The sequence below is a fragment of the Hemiscyllium ocellatum genome, chromosome 13 (assembly GCF_020745735.1).
Source record: "Hemiscyllium ocellatum isolate sHemOce1 chromosome 13, sHemOce1.pat.X.cur, whole genome shotgun sequence".
Lineage (NCBI taxonomy): Eukaryota > Metazoa > Chordata > Chondrichthyes > Orectolobiformes > Hemiscylliidae > Hemiscyllium > Hemiscyllium ocellatum.
In genome coordinates, this window is record NC_083413.1 from 3,151,733 (window position 1) to 3,173,413 (window position 21,681).

Below are 21,681 nucleotides of genomic sequence, written 5' to 3' on the forward strand. Positions count from 1 at the left end.
AACTCAAGTTACAACAAATTGGGCAGGAAAATGCTTTGCACTCACTGAAAGCCCAGGGAATCCAGGAAATCCAAGTGGCCCTTGAGGGCCTTTCTCACCCTGAAAGAAAAGGAACATTTTACACCAAGATTAGATTTATTTATTGGGTCAATGTTATGCAGCATTATACTGAGCAGTATCCTGTCTCAATCTGTGATTGATTATTTGCAACATTTTGTATTAATGAAAAAGGTACCTATTTCCTCAGTGTTGTGATAGCTGTGTGAATGATCTCTAACATTAAAGGATCACTCTTACCGCGTTGCAATATAGTCATCAGAAGCTTGTCTGTTGTGGCTTATACCTGATCTCCTTTGAAGAAAATTTCTTCCTGAGGCTCGATTAGTTCAATATGTCCTGGGTCACCTTGTTCACCCTGGTGAGAAGGGGAAATAAGCAGATGTATACATAATGGTAATGTCAGGCAGGTGGGCTAACATCCAACATTCCCACTATCAAAGGAGATGACAATGCTATTGATATGGAGTTCACAAATACCACGGCAAGAAAAGTGACCAAGATGGACGCTGAAATTCTTTGTTCAGCTTTGCATAGCTGTTGCAAAATAAAATCAATTTGATTTAATTTAATTCATTGCATGGTCTATAGGTGGAGCATGGAAGATATGAGAAACAGCTAGCCACAGACTGACCACCTTCCATTAACCCAGCCTTTCCAGCTCAGAGGTAGGGACATGAACATTATCAGAGTCATTGAGCCATCCAGCATAGAAACAGGCCCTTCAGCCCACCGTGACTATGCCGACCAACAAGCACCAAGCTACACTAATTCCATTTCCCTGCTCTTTGTCCATAGCCTGCTATAGCCATGACCATAGCCCTGGTATTTTAAGCACTCATCCAGATGCTTCTTAAATGTTACTTAGATATTAAATATACCTGCCTCCACCACCCTCTCAGGCAGCATGTTCCATAGTTCTACCACCTTCTCAGTGAGAACATTCTTTCTCTGATATTCTCTAAACCACTCATTCCTCACCTTAAACTGTGCCCTCTAGTCTTAGACACGCCTGCCATGGGGAAGACATTCTCATGATCTACTCTGTCTGTGCTTCTCGTAATGTTGTCTCTGTCAATCGGATCTCCCCACCCACCTCAGCCTCCGATGCTCCAGAGAAAACAACCCTAGCCGATCCAGTCTCTCCTCATCACTGAGACTTTCCATCCCAGGGCAACATCTCAGGGATTCTCTTTGTAATCGTGTTCCAATGCAATCACATCCTTCTGATAGTGCAGCGGCCTGAACTGCCCACAGTATTCCCGTATTCTACACCCCTGCTAATGTCGGCTAGCATCTTCTTGTCCCTGTCAGCCTGTGTTGACACCTTCAGGAATCCTTGGACTCATACACCGAAGTCTCTTTATTTCTCTAGGTGCCTACTATTCACTGTGTATTTTCTTCCCTTATTAAAACTCCCAAAAGGCATCACCTCACACTTACCAGGTTTACATTCCATCTGCCATTGTTCTGCCCAATTTAGCAGCTGATCAACTTCAGACTGTAGTCTGAGGCCATCCTACTCACTGTCAACAACACCAATTTTCTTCGTGAGAGTGATGCTGGAAAAGCACAGCAGGTCAGGAAGCATCCGAGGAGCAGGAGAAACGATGTTTCAAGCAAAAGCCCTTTATCAGGAATGAAGCAGGGAGCCTCGGGGGTGGAGAATAAATGGGAGGGGGTGGGCTAGGGGGAATGTAGCTGAGAGTGCAATCGGTGGATGGAGGTGAGGGGAATGGTGATAGGTCGAAGGGAAGGGAGGAGCGGATAGGTGGGAAGGAAGACGGACAGATAGGACAGGTCATGAGGATGGTGCTGAGCTGGAAGGTTGCAACTGGGATAAGGTGGGGGAGGGGAAATGAGGAAACTGGTGAAATCCAGATTGATGCCACGGGGTTGAAGGGTCCCGAGGCAGAAGATGAGGCGTTCTTCCTCCAGGCATCGGGTGGTGATGGAGTGGCAATGGAGGAGGCCCAGGACCTGCATGTCCTTGGCAGAGTGGGAGGGGGAGTTGAAGTAACAGATTTTTTGTCATCTGTGAACTTACTAACTATACCGTCTACATTCACATTCAAATCATTAATGTATATAACAAACAGCAAGGGTCCCATCACTGGTCCCTGTGATACATCGCTGGTCACAGGCTTCCAAGCATAAAAACAACCCTCCACCAACACCCTTTGTCACCTATTTGTCAGCTAATTTTGAATCCAGTTTGCCAACTTGTGTTGGCTCCCTTGGGCTCTTTCCTTCTGGACTGATTCCATGTGGGATCTGTCAAAGACCTGACTGAAGTCCATATCAGCTGCACCCTAAACAATACATTTAGTCGCCTTTCCAAAAAACATTGTTCAATTATTTAGACAGGATCTCCCAGTAACAAATCCACGCTGACTATCCTGTCTTTCCAAATGTTGATTAATCCTGTCCTTCAATTTTTCCAATAATTTTCCTGCCACCAACATCAGACTGTCTGCTTTGTAATTACCTGGCCTATCCCTGTTACCCTTCTTAAACAAAGGAACCACATTAGTCACGCCCTGGCATGCCCATTTGCCACCGGGCGGTGAGGATCCCCAGTGGAGGGCCCACTACACAGGAGTCCTCCCCCTTTCTCTCGGGGATCTGGGGTGGAGGGTGCTGCACGCAGCAGTCCCCTGCAACCGCAGATTGCGGTGGTTCATGGACTCCCAGCCCAACTGCTTGTTCTGTGGTGCTGTGGAGTCCGTGGACCATGTGTATATTGGGTGTGGGCGTTTGCACTCCATTTTTGATTTTCTGAAAAACCTCCTCCTCTGCTTTTGGTTGCACTTCAGTCCCACGCTCCTGATCTTCGGGCACCCGGTGTGGAGGAGGGAGGGCAGGTCTGAAGACCTCCTCATGGGTCTGCTCCTGGGCCTGGCCGAACTGGCCATAAACAGGTCCAGGCAGCGGGCCGTGGAGGGGGTCGTTAGGGTCGACTGCCTGCCCCTCTTCCGCGGTTACGTTAGGGCCCGAGTGTCCTTGGAGAAGGAGCACGCGGTGTCCACCAACACCCTGGAGTTGTTCAGGGAGAGGTGGGCGCCGCAGGGAGTGGAGTGCATCATTTCCCCCTCCAACTCTATTTTGATTTAGTCCCTGCCCTCCCTTTCACTGTTTGATCACACAGCATTGCCCTTTGATGTGAAGGGCACTGCTTGTCACTGGCCACTCGGGTGTTTCCTTTCTTCCTGGTGGTGGAAATTCAATAAAGATTTGTGCACTGTGTGTCTCTCACCGCGTCTCACACCTGTACACACACACTACGGGTGCTGGGGAAAAGATAAGCACTACTGCAGTTAGGTGGTAATGTAGGGGTTAAAAAAAGAAAAAAGAAGAAAAAAATTTAAAAAAAAGAGGAACCACATTAGTTATTCTCCCATCATCTGGCACTTCACCTGTGGCCAGGGAGGTATTAAATATCTCCTTCAGGGCCCCAGCAATCTCCTCCCTTGCCTCCTATAGCAGTCTGGGATATATCTACATCTCATCAGGCCCTGGGGGTTTATGCACCTTTATGCCTGCTAAAATATCAAATACCTCCTCCTTATTAATCTTAACATGTTCTAGAACCTCACCATCCCATCTGAAATCCCCAGCTACAATGTATTTTGCCTTTGTGAATGTGGATGAGACTTATTAATTTAACACCTCACCCACAGGTTGCCCCTTTGGTCTCAAAGAGATCTCACCTTTTCCCTTATAATCCTTGTATTCTTAATATACTTACAAAATGCCTCAGGGAATTCCTGCCAAAGATATTTCATGATCCCTCTTTGCCCTCCTAACGACACTGTCCTGTACCTTGACACTGCCTGTTTTAATGTACTGCACCCGACATATGCTTCCTTTAGATTAGATTACTTACAGTGTGGAAACAGGCCCTTCGGCCCAACAAGTCCACACCGACCCGCCAAAGCGTAACCCACCCATACCCCTACATTTACCCCTTACCTAACACTACGGGCAATTTAGCATGGCCAATTCACCTGACCCGCACATCTTTGGACTGTGGGAGGAAACCGGAGCACCCGGAAGAAACCCACGCAGACACGGGGAGAACGTGCAAACTTCACGCAGACAGACACCTGAGTCGGGAATTGAACCCGGGTCTCTGGCGCTGTGAGGCAGCAGTGCTAACCACTGAGCCACCGTGCCGCCCTTCTGTTTCTTTATTAAACACTCCATATTCCTTGACATCCAGTGTTTTCCTGGACTTGCTGTCCTCATCCTTCAATCTGATAGGAATACACTGATCCTGAATTCTCACTGTACCATGTTTTAAAAGATTCTGACTTTGCAAACATAAACTTACCTGTAAATAGCTGCTCCCACTCAATTTGTGCCAGATGCTGTCCTAATGATATTGAAATCAGCCTTTCCACAATGTAGACATTTAACTTATCCTTATCCCTTTCTACAATGACTTCCAAAACTTAGAGTTACAGTCACTATCCCCAAGATGTTCACCCACTGACACTTCAATCACTTGACCAACTTCATTCCCCAGGATTAGGTCGAGTACTGCCCAATCTCTATTGGACGACAAAAGAACGGGCATTAAAAACTCTGCTGGGTGCATTTTTAAAAAATTCCACCCCATCTAATTCTTCCACATTAAGGCAACCTCATTAATGTTCATAAAGTTGAAATCCCATACAAGTATAACCTGTTCCTCACCTTTCTGTGATTTGCCAAAATGTCTGCTCCTCTCTTGCCCTCTATCTGTTGGGAGGGGGGTTGGGGGGAGGGCTTAAAATTCCATAACAGAATGGCTGCCATCACTTTAGAACAGTAAGAATCATCTGCTACAGCTCCAACTCATTCCTAAAAGATTTTAAAGCGGGGGTGGGGGCGCGTTTGTGGTGTAATAGTAGTGTCCCTGTCTCTATCCCAGGAGGCCTAGACTCAAGTTCCATCCACTCTTGAGCTGTATAATAATATTCTCTGAACAAATTGATTAGGAAATCTTGGAAAGCTTTAGGTACTGGGGAGTAAGATACGAGCAAAGTGGTTTCACCCAGATTTAATTCTGCTGGGATGTTTTTTGAATCATCCTTGATCCCAGACGGAGTTCCTGAACAGACAAACATTTATCATCTCCCTACTGTGGTTTTGTCTATTCTAAAACAAAGTTTAAATGAGCTAAAACAGTGACCTTGTTGCAAAACTTTCACATTCAGAAGTATCTCTCTTTAAGCCAAGGTCACCCTTTATCAGTTAAATAACAATTTCCCATCAGGACAAGGAGCAGGAGAACACAAAATCAATGTTGTCTGAGATCACAAGCTGCAGGAGTGCTATTGTGAACAGACTTTAGCAAGCTCAGCAACCTCACCGAGCAGCTCAAATTAGCTGCAATATGAAATAAAAGTGATCATTTGCAGTCCCAAGTTGTAACAGTTAATGGATGATGCTGAGTGAATTACTTGTTTAATTTAACTCCATTGTGAAAGCAATGCTTTGCTGGAAAGTTCTATTCTATCCTGTTGTTCTTGACCTCTTCAAAAGATACAAAGTGGAAGAAATGGCCAAGGAGAATATTTCTCTTTGACATTCCATTGTCAGCGAAAACCCTTTCACACAATGAACTACATAAGCCCTTACCTTCTCGCCTTTTTGACCTGGATATCCAATGCCCTGCCAAAAATGATAAAATATACATTTGAGATTGGAAATTCCCATTGAACTGGGTCTGAAATCAGCATCTCAGATGCAAAACCTAACTTCAAATCACAAGATCCTCAAAGTTATTAAGCTCACTCAGCTCCTCCAACCAGAAGATCCCTCACAGTGTCCAGCATCTATTCCTTTCATAACTATCAGGTATTGCTTCTATCGCCCTAACCCTGTTTTACAGTTTGAGCTCTGATATAGTTTGGACACCCTTTGCATGCATCACCTATTTCAAGGTAAGATCGATAGTGATTGGGACCCAGGGATCTTCCTGACTATGAGATCCTTGATTGAGGTTGAGAACCCAGGCCAATCAGGAAAGCCCTGGCTGACCGATATAACCAGCAGATTAGATCAGGAGCCAGACTCGGAGTGGGCTGGCCACAGCCAGTGTGCTCTGCGCAGGTAAATAACAGGAGAATTGGTGACAGGACACCAGCATCTGTGCAATTATTTCAAGATCACGAGTTTGAAGTTCACCCAGGTCTGAAGGAGGATTTGCTTTCTCTCCAAAGATGCTCTCAGACCTGCTGAGTTTCTCCAGCAATTTCTGCTTTTGTTTCAGATCTTCGACCCTGCAGTTCTTCATTTCAGAAGTTTGATCCTTTGTTTCTCTTAGATACATGACAGTGATCTCAGTCCTCAGGGATTTGTTTATGTTGAGCCCTATTGTCAGCCTAGGGTCTCACTCCCCTTCTTTTCAAAATCATCACCTTGGCACTAGTGGAAAACGTCTTGTTTTATTTTAACCGTGCCAAGCTGCGTTCTCAGGGGAGCAAGCGTTTAATCTCTACCATACCATTTCATTGAACCTGCCCTCCGCGCCCCCCGCGTTCTCTGTGAAAGCTGACGACTGACTCGAAAGATACAACAAAGCAGAGAGATTGAATCATTTTGCTTTATATCTGACTGTCAAACAGTTTGCTCAGGTAACCAGCATGATTCTTTATATCATCCTCCCCATTGTTTACCCCATTCCCTACCTATCAGTGAAGCTTTCTTTCTCAGAATGCCATGAGGCATTAGTAATGTTCAATAGCAGCTCATTCTGAGTAAAATGCATCATCACCAATCATTTAGATTTGGACCATCAATACAATGAGTTCACTAGGAGACCATTCATCCATAATTTAGCATTATACCGCAGTACATATTCTGTGTTTTACACTTCACAATCATGTAATCATTTTGTAATTCATCAAAGATTTCATCAAAATTAAATAGTTCATTTTCAGCATAAGCAAATCCTCAGGCTACCAGTAGTGAAAAACTCTTCTGAGGAAGTTAAAAATCACACAACACCAGGTTATAGTCCAACAGGTTTATTTGGAAGCACTAGCTTTCAGAGCGCTGCTCCTTCATCAGGTGTTGATGAAGAATCATTAGACCCTAATGTTAACTTTGATTCCCCTCCACAGATGCTGCCAGATCTGCTGAGGTTTCACAGCAAGTTCTGTCTTTGTTTGTGTAGTTAAAAACTTACCTGGTCACCTGGTAGCCCTTGTAAACCAGGAGGTCCCTGGAAAGAAAGAACATTTGAAAAGATTAATTTGTGTGTTTCCTTTAACACAAGGATCCAAGGCATATTATGAGATTTTTGTTTAAATTCACTGATATGGTGAATTAATGTTGTATTTATTCTAGCATGTCGTAGTTCTGAAACATCTCTGGTGAAGGACCACTGATCATTAGAAATCAAAAAGTGTAATCTCCCCATCAAATGATAAAATTATAAATTTTAAACATTTACAAGCATGTGCAAACTATAAACCTAATTATAAACAATATAATCACAATAAATTTGAAAAAAAATCACACTCTTAAGGATGGAAGTCCTACATGAAAACAGACATCCCGGGTAGACAGGACTGTGAACAAGGCTTTTGGTATGCTTGCCTTTGTCAATCAGTACATTGAGTGCAGGCTTTGAGAGGTCATATTGCGGCTATACAGTTCTTAGAGGGGTCACCAGAACCAAAATGTTAACTCTGATTTTTCTTCACAGATGCTGCCAGACCTGCAGTTTCTGTTTTTGTTTCTGATTTACAGCATCCACAGTTCTTTCGATTTTTATTTTGTACAGGACATTGGTAAGACCACTTTTGGAATATTGCATGCAATTCTGGTCTCCCTGCTATGGGAAGGATGTTGTGAGGCTTGAAATGATTCAGAAAAGATTTACAAGGATGTTGCCAGGGTTGGAGGGTTTGAGCTATAGGGAGAGGCTGAACAGGCTGGGGCTGTTTTCCCTGGAGCATCGAAAGCTGAGGTTTATAAAATCATGAGAGGCATGGACAGGGTGAATGGACAAGGTCTTTTACATGGGGTGGGGGAGTCCAGAACTAGAGGTTTAGAGTGAGAGGAGAAAGATATAAAAGAGACCTGAGGGGCAACTTTTTCATGCAGAGGGTGGTACGTGTATGGAATGAGCTGCCAGAGGATGTGGTGGAGGCTGGTATAATTATAGCATTTAAAAAGCATCTGGATGGGTACATGAATAGTCAGGGTTTAGAGGGATATGGGCCAAGTGCTGGTAAATGGGACTAGATTAGGTTAGGATATCTGGTCAGTATGGACAGGTTGGACTGAAGGGTCTGTTTCTGTGCGGTACATCTCTATGACTCCATGAGTTTAGGTACTCCCTCATTCACTGATATCAGTGAGTGACCCTGGGTGCTTCACAATCCAGAGCCTAGTGCCTCTCAGTGGGACTGCTCGCCCACTCTGCATGCTGTGGCTGCACTTTCACTCCCATCTTCCAGCTGATATTATTCATGTTCTTTAACAAACTGCTGGAAAGTCTTCATTGCCTCTTAAGGGGCCAAAGGTCTGATTTTGGGAAACATTGTCATTGTAACCATTTTTGTGAAAATATCTTGTTTCACCACCTTAAAATATGGAACAAAAAGACGTCACTCAAAGTTGCTGCATTTCAAAGCAGTACTTTAGAAGTTGAGTCAACAATCTGGCTGGGTCCCGGTGATGAATTCAACTTGTTAGTAGGTCCCACTTATAGATCAGTGTCACAGGCAGATTTCACTGATGCCTTACATTGTGGGAAGCTCCCAGCGATCGATGATATGGCTAATTCCTAGTGATATACAGTGTTGTAACTTTTACACGTGTGTAGATCAGTGCTGTGTGTACAACACAGTTGGGAGAAAGGAAGTTAAAAATCACACAACAACGGGTTATAGTCCAACAGATTTATTTGGAAGCACTAGCTTTCGGAGCGCTGCTCCTTCATCAGGTGGTTGTGAAGCAGAATCATAAGACACAGAATTTACAGCAAAAGATTATAGTGCCATACAGTTGAAACAATATATTGAAAATATCCAGATTGTTTCATCTTTTAGAATGGATTTGCTGGTTTTGGTTCATTGAAACGTAAATCCCAGAACTTCTTTTAAGTCACATTCTCGAGATAATTTAAGGTTTTATAAGAAAAAGTGATACCTCAGCTCAGACAATGCCTTTAAGGTGTGAGGTTAGAGTCTGTCTGTATCAGTGCTAACCACTGAGCCACCGTGCCACCCCTCTCTTCAATGTTTGGACTATTAACATAAATGGTGTTTAGATTAGATTACTTACAGAGTGGAAACAGGCCCTCCGGCCCGACAAGTCCACACCTACCCGCAACCCACCCACATCCTTACATTTACCCCTTCACCTAACACTACAGGCAATTTAGCATGGACAATTCACCTGATCTGCACATCTTTGGACAGTGGGAGGAAACCGGAGCACCCGGAGGAAACCCACGCAGGCACGGGGAGAATGTGCAAACTCCACAGAGACAGTTGCCTGAGGGGGGAATTGAACCCGGGTCTCTGGCACTGTGAGGCAGCAGTGATGAGATGGACTTCTTACCAATTCTTCAGAATGGCCACAACTTATCTATCAAACTGCTTCATGTTTTGTATAACAACATCTGAACAATAGACAGACTGGTGACAGGGAAGGAAAGAAAAGGAAACAGACTCCTCACTTTGGATCTCATCCTGGTCATGGACAACTTGCCCCAAACACCTGGAGATCGAGAATCAGCCTGTTCAGGTTCATAAAGCCTCACAGCAGAAGCTGGTGATAATGCACCATCCTTGGATTGAGGGACAGCCAGTGACGGCAATGAGAGGACATTGATGGATCAGGTTTGTGGTTCAAAACAAGTTCCAAAGGACAGCCATAGAAAACACTAGCTCAGTTTCTCTCCACAGACACTGACAGATTTGCAAAGCTTCACCACCACTATCTGTTTCCAAATCAATGTATACATTATTCCCAGGGATGGATCAAACTGTGGAATGTTCCCTTTAGTCCACTTAGAATAAAACTCAGACACTCGCCATACAATGGATCTGACTTAACCAGCTTGAGAATTTTCAACATTGTATTGTCCTATGTCAGCCCTGAAAACATCAACACCTGTTTTTTTCTCCTTGCTACTATTAACTCTTGCTGCAGAATAATGCCTACATGAACATATTTCCAGGATTTTACATCTTTCCCGTGAAAATGTCATGACCTTATTTCAAGCTGGTTTCTCTGCTGCTCTTCCCCAATTAGGCTGTCTTTTCTGTATTTTATTTCAGTGGCACCTCTTGAATCATCTCATTCCAACAGTGATCTACTTACTGGAAAACCTGGTGGGCCTCTCGGTCCTGCAATACCTGGAAGACCAGATGCTCCTGGAACACCCTGCAAGAGGGCAAAAGAAAATAAATTTATGTCTGCCGTTGGTGATACAGTGTAACAGGACAAGGCAGTTGATGTCAGATTATTGTATAATTGGATACTTCTCCTCATTGTCCGAAATGTCAATATTCCCACTCTTCAATGCTGCCTGACCTGCTGTACTTTTCCAGCACCACACTAATCTAGCCCCTCACTTCTCCTTAAGAACCAGCCCTGACAAATGGGCTGAATGACTTAGAATACTTTAGGTCAAACTCAAAGGACCTAAAGAATTCCTCTGGACTGTGTGATTTTATGACCTTTTCCCATGTTGCATCATTCGAAGATCCTACTTCTGCTGTTAAATAGTTGAATGCAATTTCTCTCAGATACTGCAGACAATGATTAGGGTGACATTTTATTTATTTCTAAGTTACAAATTACTTTGTTTAGGGTGAGAGGGGAAAGATATAAAAGAAACCTAAGGGGCAACTTTTTCACACAGAGGGTGGTACGTGTGTGGAATGAGCTGCCAGAGGATGTGGTGGAGGCTGGTACAATTACAACTTTTAAGAGGCATTTGGATGGGTATATGAATAGGAAGGGTTTGGAGGGATATGGGCCGGGTGCTGGCAGGTGGGACTAGATTGGGTTGGGATATCTGGCCGGCATGGGTTGGCATCAGTTGGGAAGGGTCTATTTCCGTGCTGTACATCTCTATGACTCTATAAGCAGTTTGAGATTAATTAAACATTGCTTAATGTCCCAGCAAACCTTCCCTGAATAGAACAGCAGGTGCTGGAAATGCAAAACAAAACAGAAATTGCTGGAGAAACTCAGCCGGTCTGGCAGCAACAATGGAGAGAGAAATAGAATTAATGTTTCAAATTCGGTGAACTGGAGAAGGGTCAGTGAACTCAAAGCATTAATTCTATTTCTCCCTCCATAGATATACCAGACCTATTGATTCTCCAATACCTTCTGTTTTTGCTGCTCTGAACAGGACCACTGGGTTTCAGACACAACTTGATCACCTCCTTCAGAAACCTTTAATATGTCCATCATCATTCACTGATAGCATCACTTATCTTTTTATAGAAATAAAGTCAAGGATGGCATCAATAATGACCTTTGTAAAGCTAAAGCGATTTATTTTGAGTTAAAATGAAATACTTTAGGCTGTGCTCGAACATTGAATTGGTATTTTGATGGCACCTTCATGTTTAGTGATTGGTCAGTAAACACCCACATTCTTGTTTTTTTTTCCGCACCTGTACCAATGCAAACTTGTTACTGTCTACAATTTCAATTGTTCTAGTTATAAGAATGTAGGAAAAGTAGAGGCCATTCTGCCCCTTGAGCCTGTTCTACCATTCATTGAGATCATGGCTGATCTGTGGCCTAACTCCATATCCTTGCCTTTAGCCCGTATCCCTTACTACCTTTGGTTAACAAAAATGCATCCACCTTAGACTTAGAATTAGCTAGCATCCAGTGCCATTTGTGGAAGAGAGTTCCAAACCCCTTGTGGGCGTGTTGAAGTGCTTTCTAATATCTCCCCTGAACAATCTGGCCCTAATTCTCAGGATGTGCCCCTAGTTTTAGAATCCCTAAGCAGTGGGAATAGTTTTCTTTTCTTCTTCATATCGTGAAGGCTTCAAACAGATCACCCCTTAACTTTCTCAATTCTAAAGACAAAAAGCTAATTTGTATAAATCTTTCCTCATAACTTAATCCCTCAAGTCCTGATACCATTTTTGTAAATCTAGACTGTACTCCCTCCAAGACCAATCTATCCTTCTTGAAGTGTAGTGCCCAGATCTGCTCTCAGAACTCCAAGGTTACTCAATAACAGTAAAATCCATCAGCTGCCACTTTAGTCTGCCCATCAACTGGTCCAAACTGCTTTGAGTAGGACCAATCTTTCTGAAGCTCATTGCTTGGCCACTTAATTCAAGTGTTTCTAGTTAATTAATGCTTCTTGCTTTCCATTAGCAGACCAGCCTTTGTCCTGCAGATGCTCATCTACTAATTCCACCAGTTTTCTGTAAAGTCACACATATGGAACAGATTTAGTTATATACACAATTGTATCTTCTGAAGTAATTCAAAGTCTTCAGTTATGGTTTAAATTTCAGATGTCAGTTACAAATAATTAAAAATAGGTTGCCAAACAATGTTTAAAAAGTGTAATTCAGCACATGGTTGGAAATTGTGATCTGACTAAGTTCTGGGTTTCAATTGCTTAATTAATGTCATTGGTACCAGTTAGCATAAATGCCAGCTTTACTGTTATAATTTCTGACAGTTGTTTTAGGTAGGAGAAACTGTGTTTACATTGAGGCATTAACTCTGTTTCTCTCTCCACAGATGCTGCCAGACCTGCTAAGTTTCTCCAGTGATTCCTGTTTTTGTTTCAGATTTCCGGCATCTGACATAGTTACCTATTAGTCTGTTTTAGCCTGTGAGATCTCATCCTCATCTTTATTGTTCATTGCAGATGATTAGTCAGCAGTGCAAAGGTTAAACGTAAGTTCAATAGATTCATAAAAAAGAAAAGCAATGGTTAAACACATTAGATTTAACAGCACAATAGAGGGATACTCAGAAGTTCAAAACTCCCATAGCTGAGCATTCAGGTAAATAGATGGAAAGTTACTATTTAAGTCAATTCCACCTTCAGTAAAGATTACTGCATCTAACTGAATGCCTTCCTGCTCAACCTTGAACCTTGCTTCCAAACAACTTAGGTCTGTCCTCCATGTATCTAGTTCCCATCCTTGTCCTGTTCCCTCCTCTGTCAAGATTTTCTTCCCCGTGTCTCTCTTTCTCTCTCAGCCATGACCATCTTTCCTAGGATTTCCCTGCATTCCAGTCCTGCTTAGACTCTGCTCTCTCCTCGCTCGAACTTTGCCTCTTATTTTGAAAAGTTGTTTCTAATCAGTTAACATTTTGATTAATTAATTGCCAGCGAAGTAATACATTAAAGCTGACTCTGATTAATTGACAGCCCAAAGTGAACACTTCCTTTCATTATTCATAAGCTGATTTATGCCTTCATCACATCACTATCTTTTAATGACTCAGAGATATCCCGATTCTCTGCTGTGCAGATAACCTAAGAAAAGCAAAATCAAAAATGAGGAAATTACTTGTTACTTACAGGAAAGCCACTGGGGCCTTGGGATCCTGGGTCTCCCTATTGATGAGAGAACAAATTAATCCATCAATCTTTAAATGTTTCAACTGTCTTTACCCAATGATACCATTCTAACAAAATTCATCTGCTCAAATCAGATTAATCAGGCAACTGCTACTTAAATTCAGTTTGCCACAACTTTCAACTACAGTCTGTCGCCTTTGCATTCAGCTTTCTACTAGTTGTTCCCCTGAAATAATTGCTTTGCCCAACATTTCTCTTGTGTATTTTTGGTATTTGTGTGTTGGACTTACTCAGTCATTTATCGTCAATAGGTAAGCAATCTATCTTCATAGTCTCATTGACCCATATCTCACTGATTCCCAGTATGCAACCACAATATTCTGTTATTTCTCTGGGTTTTACTGTTATTTATGACTGTTCCTGACTGAAACATCTTCATTTTAATCTGTTCCTTTGTGTGGCACCAATTCCTATTTAGTCTACCGCTGCTCAATTTGAAGCCAATGGGTTGGATTTATCCAATGGGAATGGGAAACAATCAAAGCCCAGACTGCTTCCCAATCCTGAGCCCACTCGGCATGCAGGGTCACTTATTGAAACTTACACAGAAAAATCCCCTTAATGAGAACGAAGACAGATCCTATGCCCTATGAAGGTTCACAAAGCTGGAGGGCAAATCAGAAACATCCCAGATTGAAAGAATTAAGAGATAAGGAAGTGAGAAAGTGCTTCAATGCTCAGCTCCCCACCTCCAATCTTTTAACACATTAAGTAAAATATGCAACCATCCCAGCTGGGCTGGAGTTGAGTTGGGGAAGTGTGGTAAGGTGGGAGTGGATAGTCTGGAAAGTGGGCAGGGTTGGAGAGGGGAGTCCTAAAACAGGACCAATGCCAGCTCTCACACCTAGGGGATGGTAACTAAAGAGCAGTCTCCCTTACATGGCATTAAGCCAGTTCAAGGATACTCTGAGCAAATAGTTTACCTTCTGCATAGCTCACAATTATTCGACTGAATACTTGTAGACTAAATGCTGGAATTGTTTTTCAAACAGTTAACTGACATTCTTGAGCGGAATGGACTTTGGAAATTAAATATAGAAGCATAATCTAATTTTTTGCCAACAAATAATGAAGTAGAAAAGTATGAGTAAATTTTCAATTACGCTCAGCTGCGTTATTGTATTAATCTCAAACAAATCTGCAATAAACTGAACACAGATTTTTTTAACAGTTACACTTCAATGTCAACAGCTTGTAAGTCACATTCTTGTACTCAAGTGTTTAAGATTAGTTAATTAGCATAGATTTGATATCTTCCAGTTGATTCCATGAACCACAACACAACTTTTTATCTATAGCCTCTTACTCCCCTTCACTTTCGGACATTGCAATAGATACAATGTTAATACTGAACTATTAATTTTAGGGTCCTACACTGGTCTGAGTAATGTTTCAGGATTTTGCATTAGTTATTTCATTAAACAGTTTAGTCTGAATTTTTGCTGCTAAGGTAATTAACAGGCAGGGCAGCTGTTGTGTTTTGATGACCTTGTGGTCATTTAAAGGCACCAACCAGCCTGGCTTCAAACAATTGTTTGTGTTTTAATTATACAAAGTGTATTCAAGATTTATATGTCAGCTTTCAAGAAATGGGCAAACCATTTGAACTTAGCACCTTGAACTGAGTATGACCTATCTTTAAATGTGAACTATTAATAAGTTTGCTAAATGACTTGATCAATTAAACTGTAGGAGAAACCACCTTCACTTTAAAAGGAGATGCTGATGATGTTTTATGAATGTTGGATTTTAATTGCTTCAATATCCTGAGAATGTTGAGGTGAATTGTTTACAACACTTGACATTATTGATAAGGGGGTGTAACATTGTTTACACAACTCCTCTGTATCTAAAAGGCTGTGACATTTGTTCACATGAGGTAACGTTAATGCTTGGGGCAGATATTTATTTGGCATCCATAACTCCAGTTACAGAGGTAGAGGGTGACATCAAATTCTCACCTTAAGTGAATGGAAAGAGTGTATTTGAACTATTTCCTAAAAAGGAATTAGAAACGCATCAGGTTTGCAATAAGAATTGAAAACACAATATTTATTGGCACGGTGCTACCAGAAGCTTCTGTGATAGAATTCTTCTGAGACACAATTCAACCTAACATCATCTCAGAGGCTGGAGATGAGAGATGTCAGTGGAGTTGGCCATGTTCCATAAACCCTGAGCCTTGAAGGATAGGAAGTTTCTGTGGTGTGTTCTCTGTATTTTTGTTACGTAATTAGAAAATCTTTTATAGATTCTACTTGGTTCATCAACACTGGCCTTGTTAAGTCAAACAACACTGAAGACCCCATTGTCATAAAATAAAAATTCAGAACTGAACAGGTTTTGAGTAAAGAGCTCTGTACCTCAAGATCTCTAACACTTACAATTGACTGCTCATACCTTCTAAATCTCTTTAAAGCCTGCATATTTTAGCATATTTCCGCACAGCAACCTGAATCATGCAGATACAGCAAAGTATCAACTTTAACTGAATACAAGTCCCAACTCACGAAGTACAGTGCTTTGCTAACATTCCTTCTTCCACATCAAAAGCAGGTTTCAGAATTGATAGCTTTTATCTTCAACTGATGGCTAAGTTATACTCCGGGCTATGCTATGTCTATGTTTTGCTGGGTTCCTTTCCTAGAACAGTCCCACATCTTCACTTTGTTCTTTCGTCTTTTCTTCTGTAATCCATTTGGAATTAAGGTAGTATTTATATAGAGTTAGCTGGTATGATGGTGTTTTAAAAATTGTATTCGGTCACCACCGGGGAGTCAGTGGTAAAGAATGGTAATGTCACTTCTGGAGCAATCCAGAACACCAAGTTTAATGTTCTTGAACATAGGTATGAATCTTATAATGGTAAATGGTGAATTTGAATTCAATGAAAATCTGAATAAAAAGCTAATCTAATGACTATCGTGTAACCATTGTCGATTCCCTCATGCCCTTTAGCGAAAGGAAATCTGCCATCCAGACCCATTGAGACTTCGGTTACTCAGACCCACAGCAATGTGGCTGGTTGGTAACTCTTAATGGTCCCAGGGCAATTAGGATGGGGCAATAAAATGCCAGTAGAGCCAGTGATGCCCACATCACATAAACAAATTAAATTAGTTTGTCGAAGACAACTGTTTTACTCTACAAATACTTAGCCCAACAGCTCATGCTATGATGTACAAGCCAGGGCCCCACACTGTCATCATCTTCCTTCCTACCTTTATTACACTGGAAGGTAATGAAAAGTGATGGTTAGCAACTAGTGCTCTACAGTGATACTCACCAGGGGACCCATCAAAGGGAAGGTAAACGTTAGGGAATCTCCTTTTGACCCCTTTGGTCCTGGGATTCCCTGAAAGAAACATGGTGCAAGCCAAATATGACAAACAATGAATAGCAATAAAATAAATGTATTCACATGTTCTGACATTGCAGCAAGGTACTGTTCATATCACAAGATATTCATACCCTAAACTCTAGATCTAATTCAGTGTGAAATATTTCTCTGCAAAATGCTAAAACCATTGTCTATTGCATGTACTTCTTGGGAGTGTGACGTCTGTAATGTTTTCTTTTCATGCTAATCTTAAAACAGTTATTTGATGCACTTAATTATCCAATGTATTTGTGGTTCTCCTTGCAATTCCAACTCGAAAGCATTATTTATCCGAAATCTGACACATCCTCCTGCTGCCGCATGCTGTAGAGTGATCATACATCGCGCAACCTTCTCAGCAATGCTAACACTCAGTATCAGTCCCTTTACCTAGTTCTCTTCCTGTTGCTCACTGCTTCACCAATCCTTCCACCTCTCGCTGTCCTGCTATGGCTCACCATCCTCACACCGAACAATCACAGCCACTGTGGGTGATCCTATACACCTTTATCAAAACAGAAGGGCTCATGCCCGAAACGTCAAATCTCCTGTTCTTTGGATACTGCCTGACCTGCTGCGCTTTTCCAGCAACACATTTTCAGCTCAGATCTCCAGCATTTGTAGACCTCACTTTCTCCACCTTTATCAAAACAGACAGAGTCATTTCAGAGATGGTAGGAAGCTTGATCAAAGAGGTCAGTTTTAACCAGGGTCCTAATAAGGAGAGGGAGAGGATGACGAAAATCTGCTTAATCAGAGAATTTCAGAGCATGGACGAATTCATGGGTGAAAATGGTGGCACGAAGAGGTCAGAGTCAGAGACCAGAGCAGACATAGGCCATTCTGCCCATCGAGTTTGCTCTGCCATTCAGTAAGATTGTGGCTAATCTGATGATCCTCAGCTCCATTTCCCTGTCTTTTCCCCACAACCACTGATTCCCATACTGATTAAAAATCTGGTGTCTATCTCAGCTTTGGATATACTTAAAGATCCAGACGCCACAGGCCTTTGCAGTAAAGATCCAAACTCCACAGGATTCTACAGTAATGATCCAGACTCCATTGGCCTCTATAGTAATGCGCCAAACTCCATAGGCCTTTGCAGTAATGATCCAGACTCCACAGGCCTTTGCAGTAAAGAATTCCAAGGATTCGCTGTGCTCAGAGAGAAGAAATTCCCCCACATCTCTGTCTTCAATGTATGACCCCTTACCCTGAGATGATGCTCCTCTGGTCCTAGACTCTCCCATGAAGAAAAACCTCATTTTGTTTGTTATGGACCAGCTGATTGTGAGGTGGCTGTTGTGGGATATGGTAAATTAATGTTACTTCTGCAATTCTCAATTATAATTTCTGATACAAGGTGAATGAACTCACATCAGTGTGAAATTGTGTCAGCCAGGAGCTGAGTCAACAATAATGGGAACTATGTGGAGGAAATGCAAATTGTTTTTTTGTATTAGCTAAAAATGTATGCAAGAAAGAAATGGGACTGTAAGACAATGGTTAAAAAAATACAGGCCACTAGATAAGATGCTGTGAAGACAGGCCTGTATAAACAGTAGGTATAAACATCTGTTTCCCACTTTTACAGAAACACAGGAACAAACCCCAATTAAAAGGGCTTAGTGATAAGATGCTGTGAAAAGGCAGCACAGATGGAGGGAGTAAATAATGGTAAGGCAAGGATGTGCCCACAGCAGGATGAGGTCAAATGGCCTTGAGAATAGGAATGAGTATTTTTGTCACAGACAAGAACGGATAAGACATGAGATAAACAGGAGTAACGGGTACCGGTCTTAGGGAAGGGGAGAATGTAAACAGGGGGGGAAACAATGAAATAAGAAAAAAAATGTAGGAACCAAATTATATAAATATCGAGTATTTGTTGAATTCAGTGTGTTTTTGTCCCTACCTTGTGGACATCACACCCACTTGCAAGTGTGAAATAAAGGGCACTACTAATTCAGATCTTGTCTCGGACTGAGATTATTGCAGTGAGTGAGCTTTGTTTCTCACAGTGTGCTCTTTGTTAAACATACCTCATTGATTGAGAAGCATTTTATTTTACATAATTGTTTGGAATAAAAGCAATTCCTTGTTCTGCCTACCTGTAAAGTAATAACCTTGAGACAGGAAGCCTAGCAGAGAGACCTTCCTGAGCTCTATTAACTGAGCACACTTGTAAAACAGTGGGTACGTCATTAACAGGGACTCAATCAACAACAGCCAAAATGAGCTGGAAACTAGCTGACCACTCTCAAAAACACTCTGTGGGCCGTAACAGATGGAATACCGTTGAAGAGGCCATCATGTAATTCCAAAGTGGAAAAGCCTGGCTAAGGCTTCAGGACAGCAACGTTTCAGAAATTAGTAATGTAACAGGTTTTAAGCAAGTGAAAGGGAAGAGGATGGAATAAAGACAAGAGAAAATAAATGATAAAGGGGGCAACATTGAAAGGCCAAAAGGAATGGTGATGGAAGAGAAAAAATAAACAAAGGATGTGTCCAGAGGTGAATGGCAGAAAAATTTCAGTCTGAAAATGAAGACAATGAGAAATATACAGGATTAAAGCACAAACCTGCGGGAAAAAATGAAACAAAGCTGGAGCAAACATAACAGACTTGAAATTGCTGGACTCAGTGTTGAAACCAGAAATCCGTAAAGTGCCTAATCAAAAGATGAGGTGTGGTTGCTCATGTTTTCATTGAGAGACAGAACATCAATTATTTGGAGAGTGGTTTTAGAATCAGTGGGAGGGCAGGGGATGTGACAGAGGTGGAGGGTTTGCAATAGACAAGACATGAAATTACAATATCAGCCCAGGGTCAAACAGAACATGGAGGTATCAAACTGTAACTGTTAGGATTTTGAGGATAGAGTGTGGTCAGTGTTTCTATGAGGAATGGGAGTGTTACAAAGGAGTTGCGGTGAAGAAAAATGTCCAAGAGAAAATAAAATCAGTGTGGAAAAGCCATTCAAACAGCTGACCCGTCCCTTGATCTAAATCCTTTCCCATAACCTTATTATTTTTCATTATCTTTCTCAGCAAAGTCATTTCCCTTTAATTTGCTGAATGAAAAATATACAGGTCGTTCTGCTATGACATGTGTTTCATTAATGCAAATTCACTATAACATGATTGACAAGTTGGTGACACTGTCTAAAGCACAAATATTTAAAGAGTGTATTGGTTATAACACAATCCCAGCCCCATTAGAATAAATGGTGCAGCTATTACAGGATTTTATTATAACGTGTGATCGCACGAGAACGGAACTACAGCATTATAGCAGAACTGACTGCACTCAATTCCCTTTTCAACGGCTGTATTGAATGAGGTAGTTTGATGTTGGTGAGTGCAGCACAGGATCCGAGTTAATGATGACAGCAGGTCAGCCTCTGCACTCGGTGGAGAAAGCAGTCTCTGTAGTCAGTGTCGATCTGCATTGGAGATGCGTTAGACCTGAATCGTGCGGCTGGCAGGTCGACCGGGGTGACAGTTGCATTGGCAGCAGCATGGTCAGCCCGGTGTGGTGCTCCTGGTACCTAGTGATGGTGCCATTGGTCACCCTGCAGTGGGACAACTGGGACATGAGTGCATTGGTGGGCATGGAGATCCCATCTCACCCCACCCTGTCAATGTCAAGCAGAGCACAAGAAGGGAAGAAAACCCTGTTTTTTGTAATATTTTAGTTGTATCGTAATATCTACTGTAACTCAAAATGGCACCAGAGCATTGCAATGTCGTACACTTTTCACCAGCTTTATTTGTTAAATACAAGTGACAATAACTCATTCAATGCAATTCAATTCTGTTACCACGTGAGAACAATGGTTCCAAGTGAAGATCCTATTCCCTGAGGGTTAGAATGAAGGTTTCTTACCGGCAAGCCAGGTCTTCCTGGATATCCCACACTCCCTGGAAGGCCAGGGTCTCCTCGAGTTCCATTACAACCATCCAATCCGGGAGGCCCCCTTGGGCCTTGCTGCCCTGGAAAACCCTAAAGTGATGACAACTGGTTAAAAGGTTGTAGTGCAGCCATCTGAGAGGGATGGATTCATATTGCTATACAGGGCTTTGCTTGAGAAAACTTTACATCAGGGTTAGAGCCTGAACTAGCACAGTTCAGGTTAGTCTATCAGAGTAAAAACACACGGCCACAACTCCATCGGAGTCAACAAGTGGAAAGTAATCCCGATACATACTCACCGGAACACCGTCTAATCCTGGAAAGCCAGGAACACCAGTAGCGCCCTGCAACATTAAAACAGTTGGGTTAATTTTGTAAATTAGACCTTGCCTGACCCTCTTTCTAACAATTAATAGGAAGCCTAGTTGGTCTGTTCCCTTCACTCCACCAAAGAGCAGTCCTCAGCAATTTTAGGTGTTTGGAGTACAGTTGTTATTGGTATTGTCAAATATAAGGGCATAGAATTGAATTGCCTTTTATTATATGAATTTGTAAAACTTTGAAATATGATGAGGTCCAAGCAGGAATTTTGTTCTTATTCTTTCACAGGTTGGGTGGGGGGGGAGGGGGATGGTGGGGTGGGGGGGCAGGGGGATGGTGGGATGGGGGGGTGGTCTCTGACTGGGCCAGAATTTGTTACGCCCCCCCACACTGCCCCTTTAAAGGTAGAGGTGAGCCC

The 21,681-nt window shown here is 42.2% G+C and overlaps 1 protein-coding gene across 1 annotated transcript in view; it reads right to left on the minus strand.

The window, feature by feature from the left end:
• LOC132821661 (collagen alpha-4(IV) chain-like) overlaps positions 1-21,681 on the minus strand; it is a 266,111-nt gene that overhangs the window by 140,667 nt on the left and 103,763 nt on the right. Inside the window, exons 6-14 of the mRNA XM_060834370.1 lie at positions 21,242-21,286; positions 20,916-21,032; positions 16,935-17,003; positions 13,589-13,624; positions 10,387-10,449; positions 7,235-7,270; positions 5,683-5,715; positions 344-415; positions 46-99 (exon numbers count right to left, since the gene is read on the minus strand). Coding sequence (XP_060690353.1) covers positions 46-99; positions 344-415; positions 5,683-5,715; positions 7,235-7,270; positions 10,387-10,449; positions 13,589-13,624; positions 16,935-17,003; positions 20,916-21,032; positions 21,242-21,286 — 525 coding nt within the window. The remainder of the gene's footprint in view (positions 1-45; positions 100-343; positions 416-5,682; positions 5,716-7,234; positions 7,271-10,386; positions 10,450-13,588; positions 13,625-16,934; positions 17,004-20,915; positions 21,033-21,241; positions 21,287-21,681) is intronic.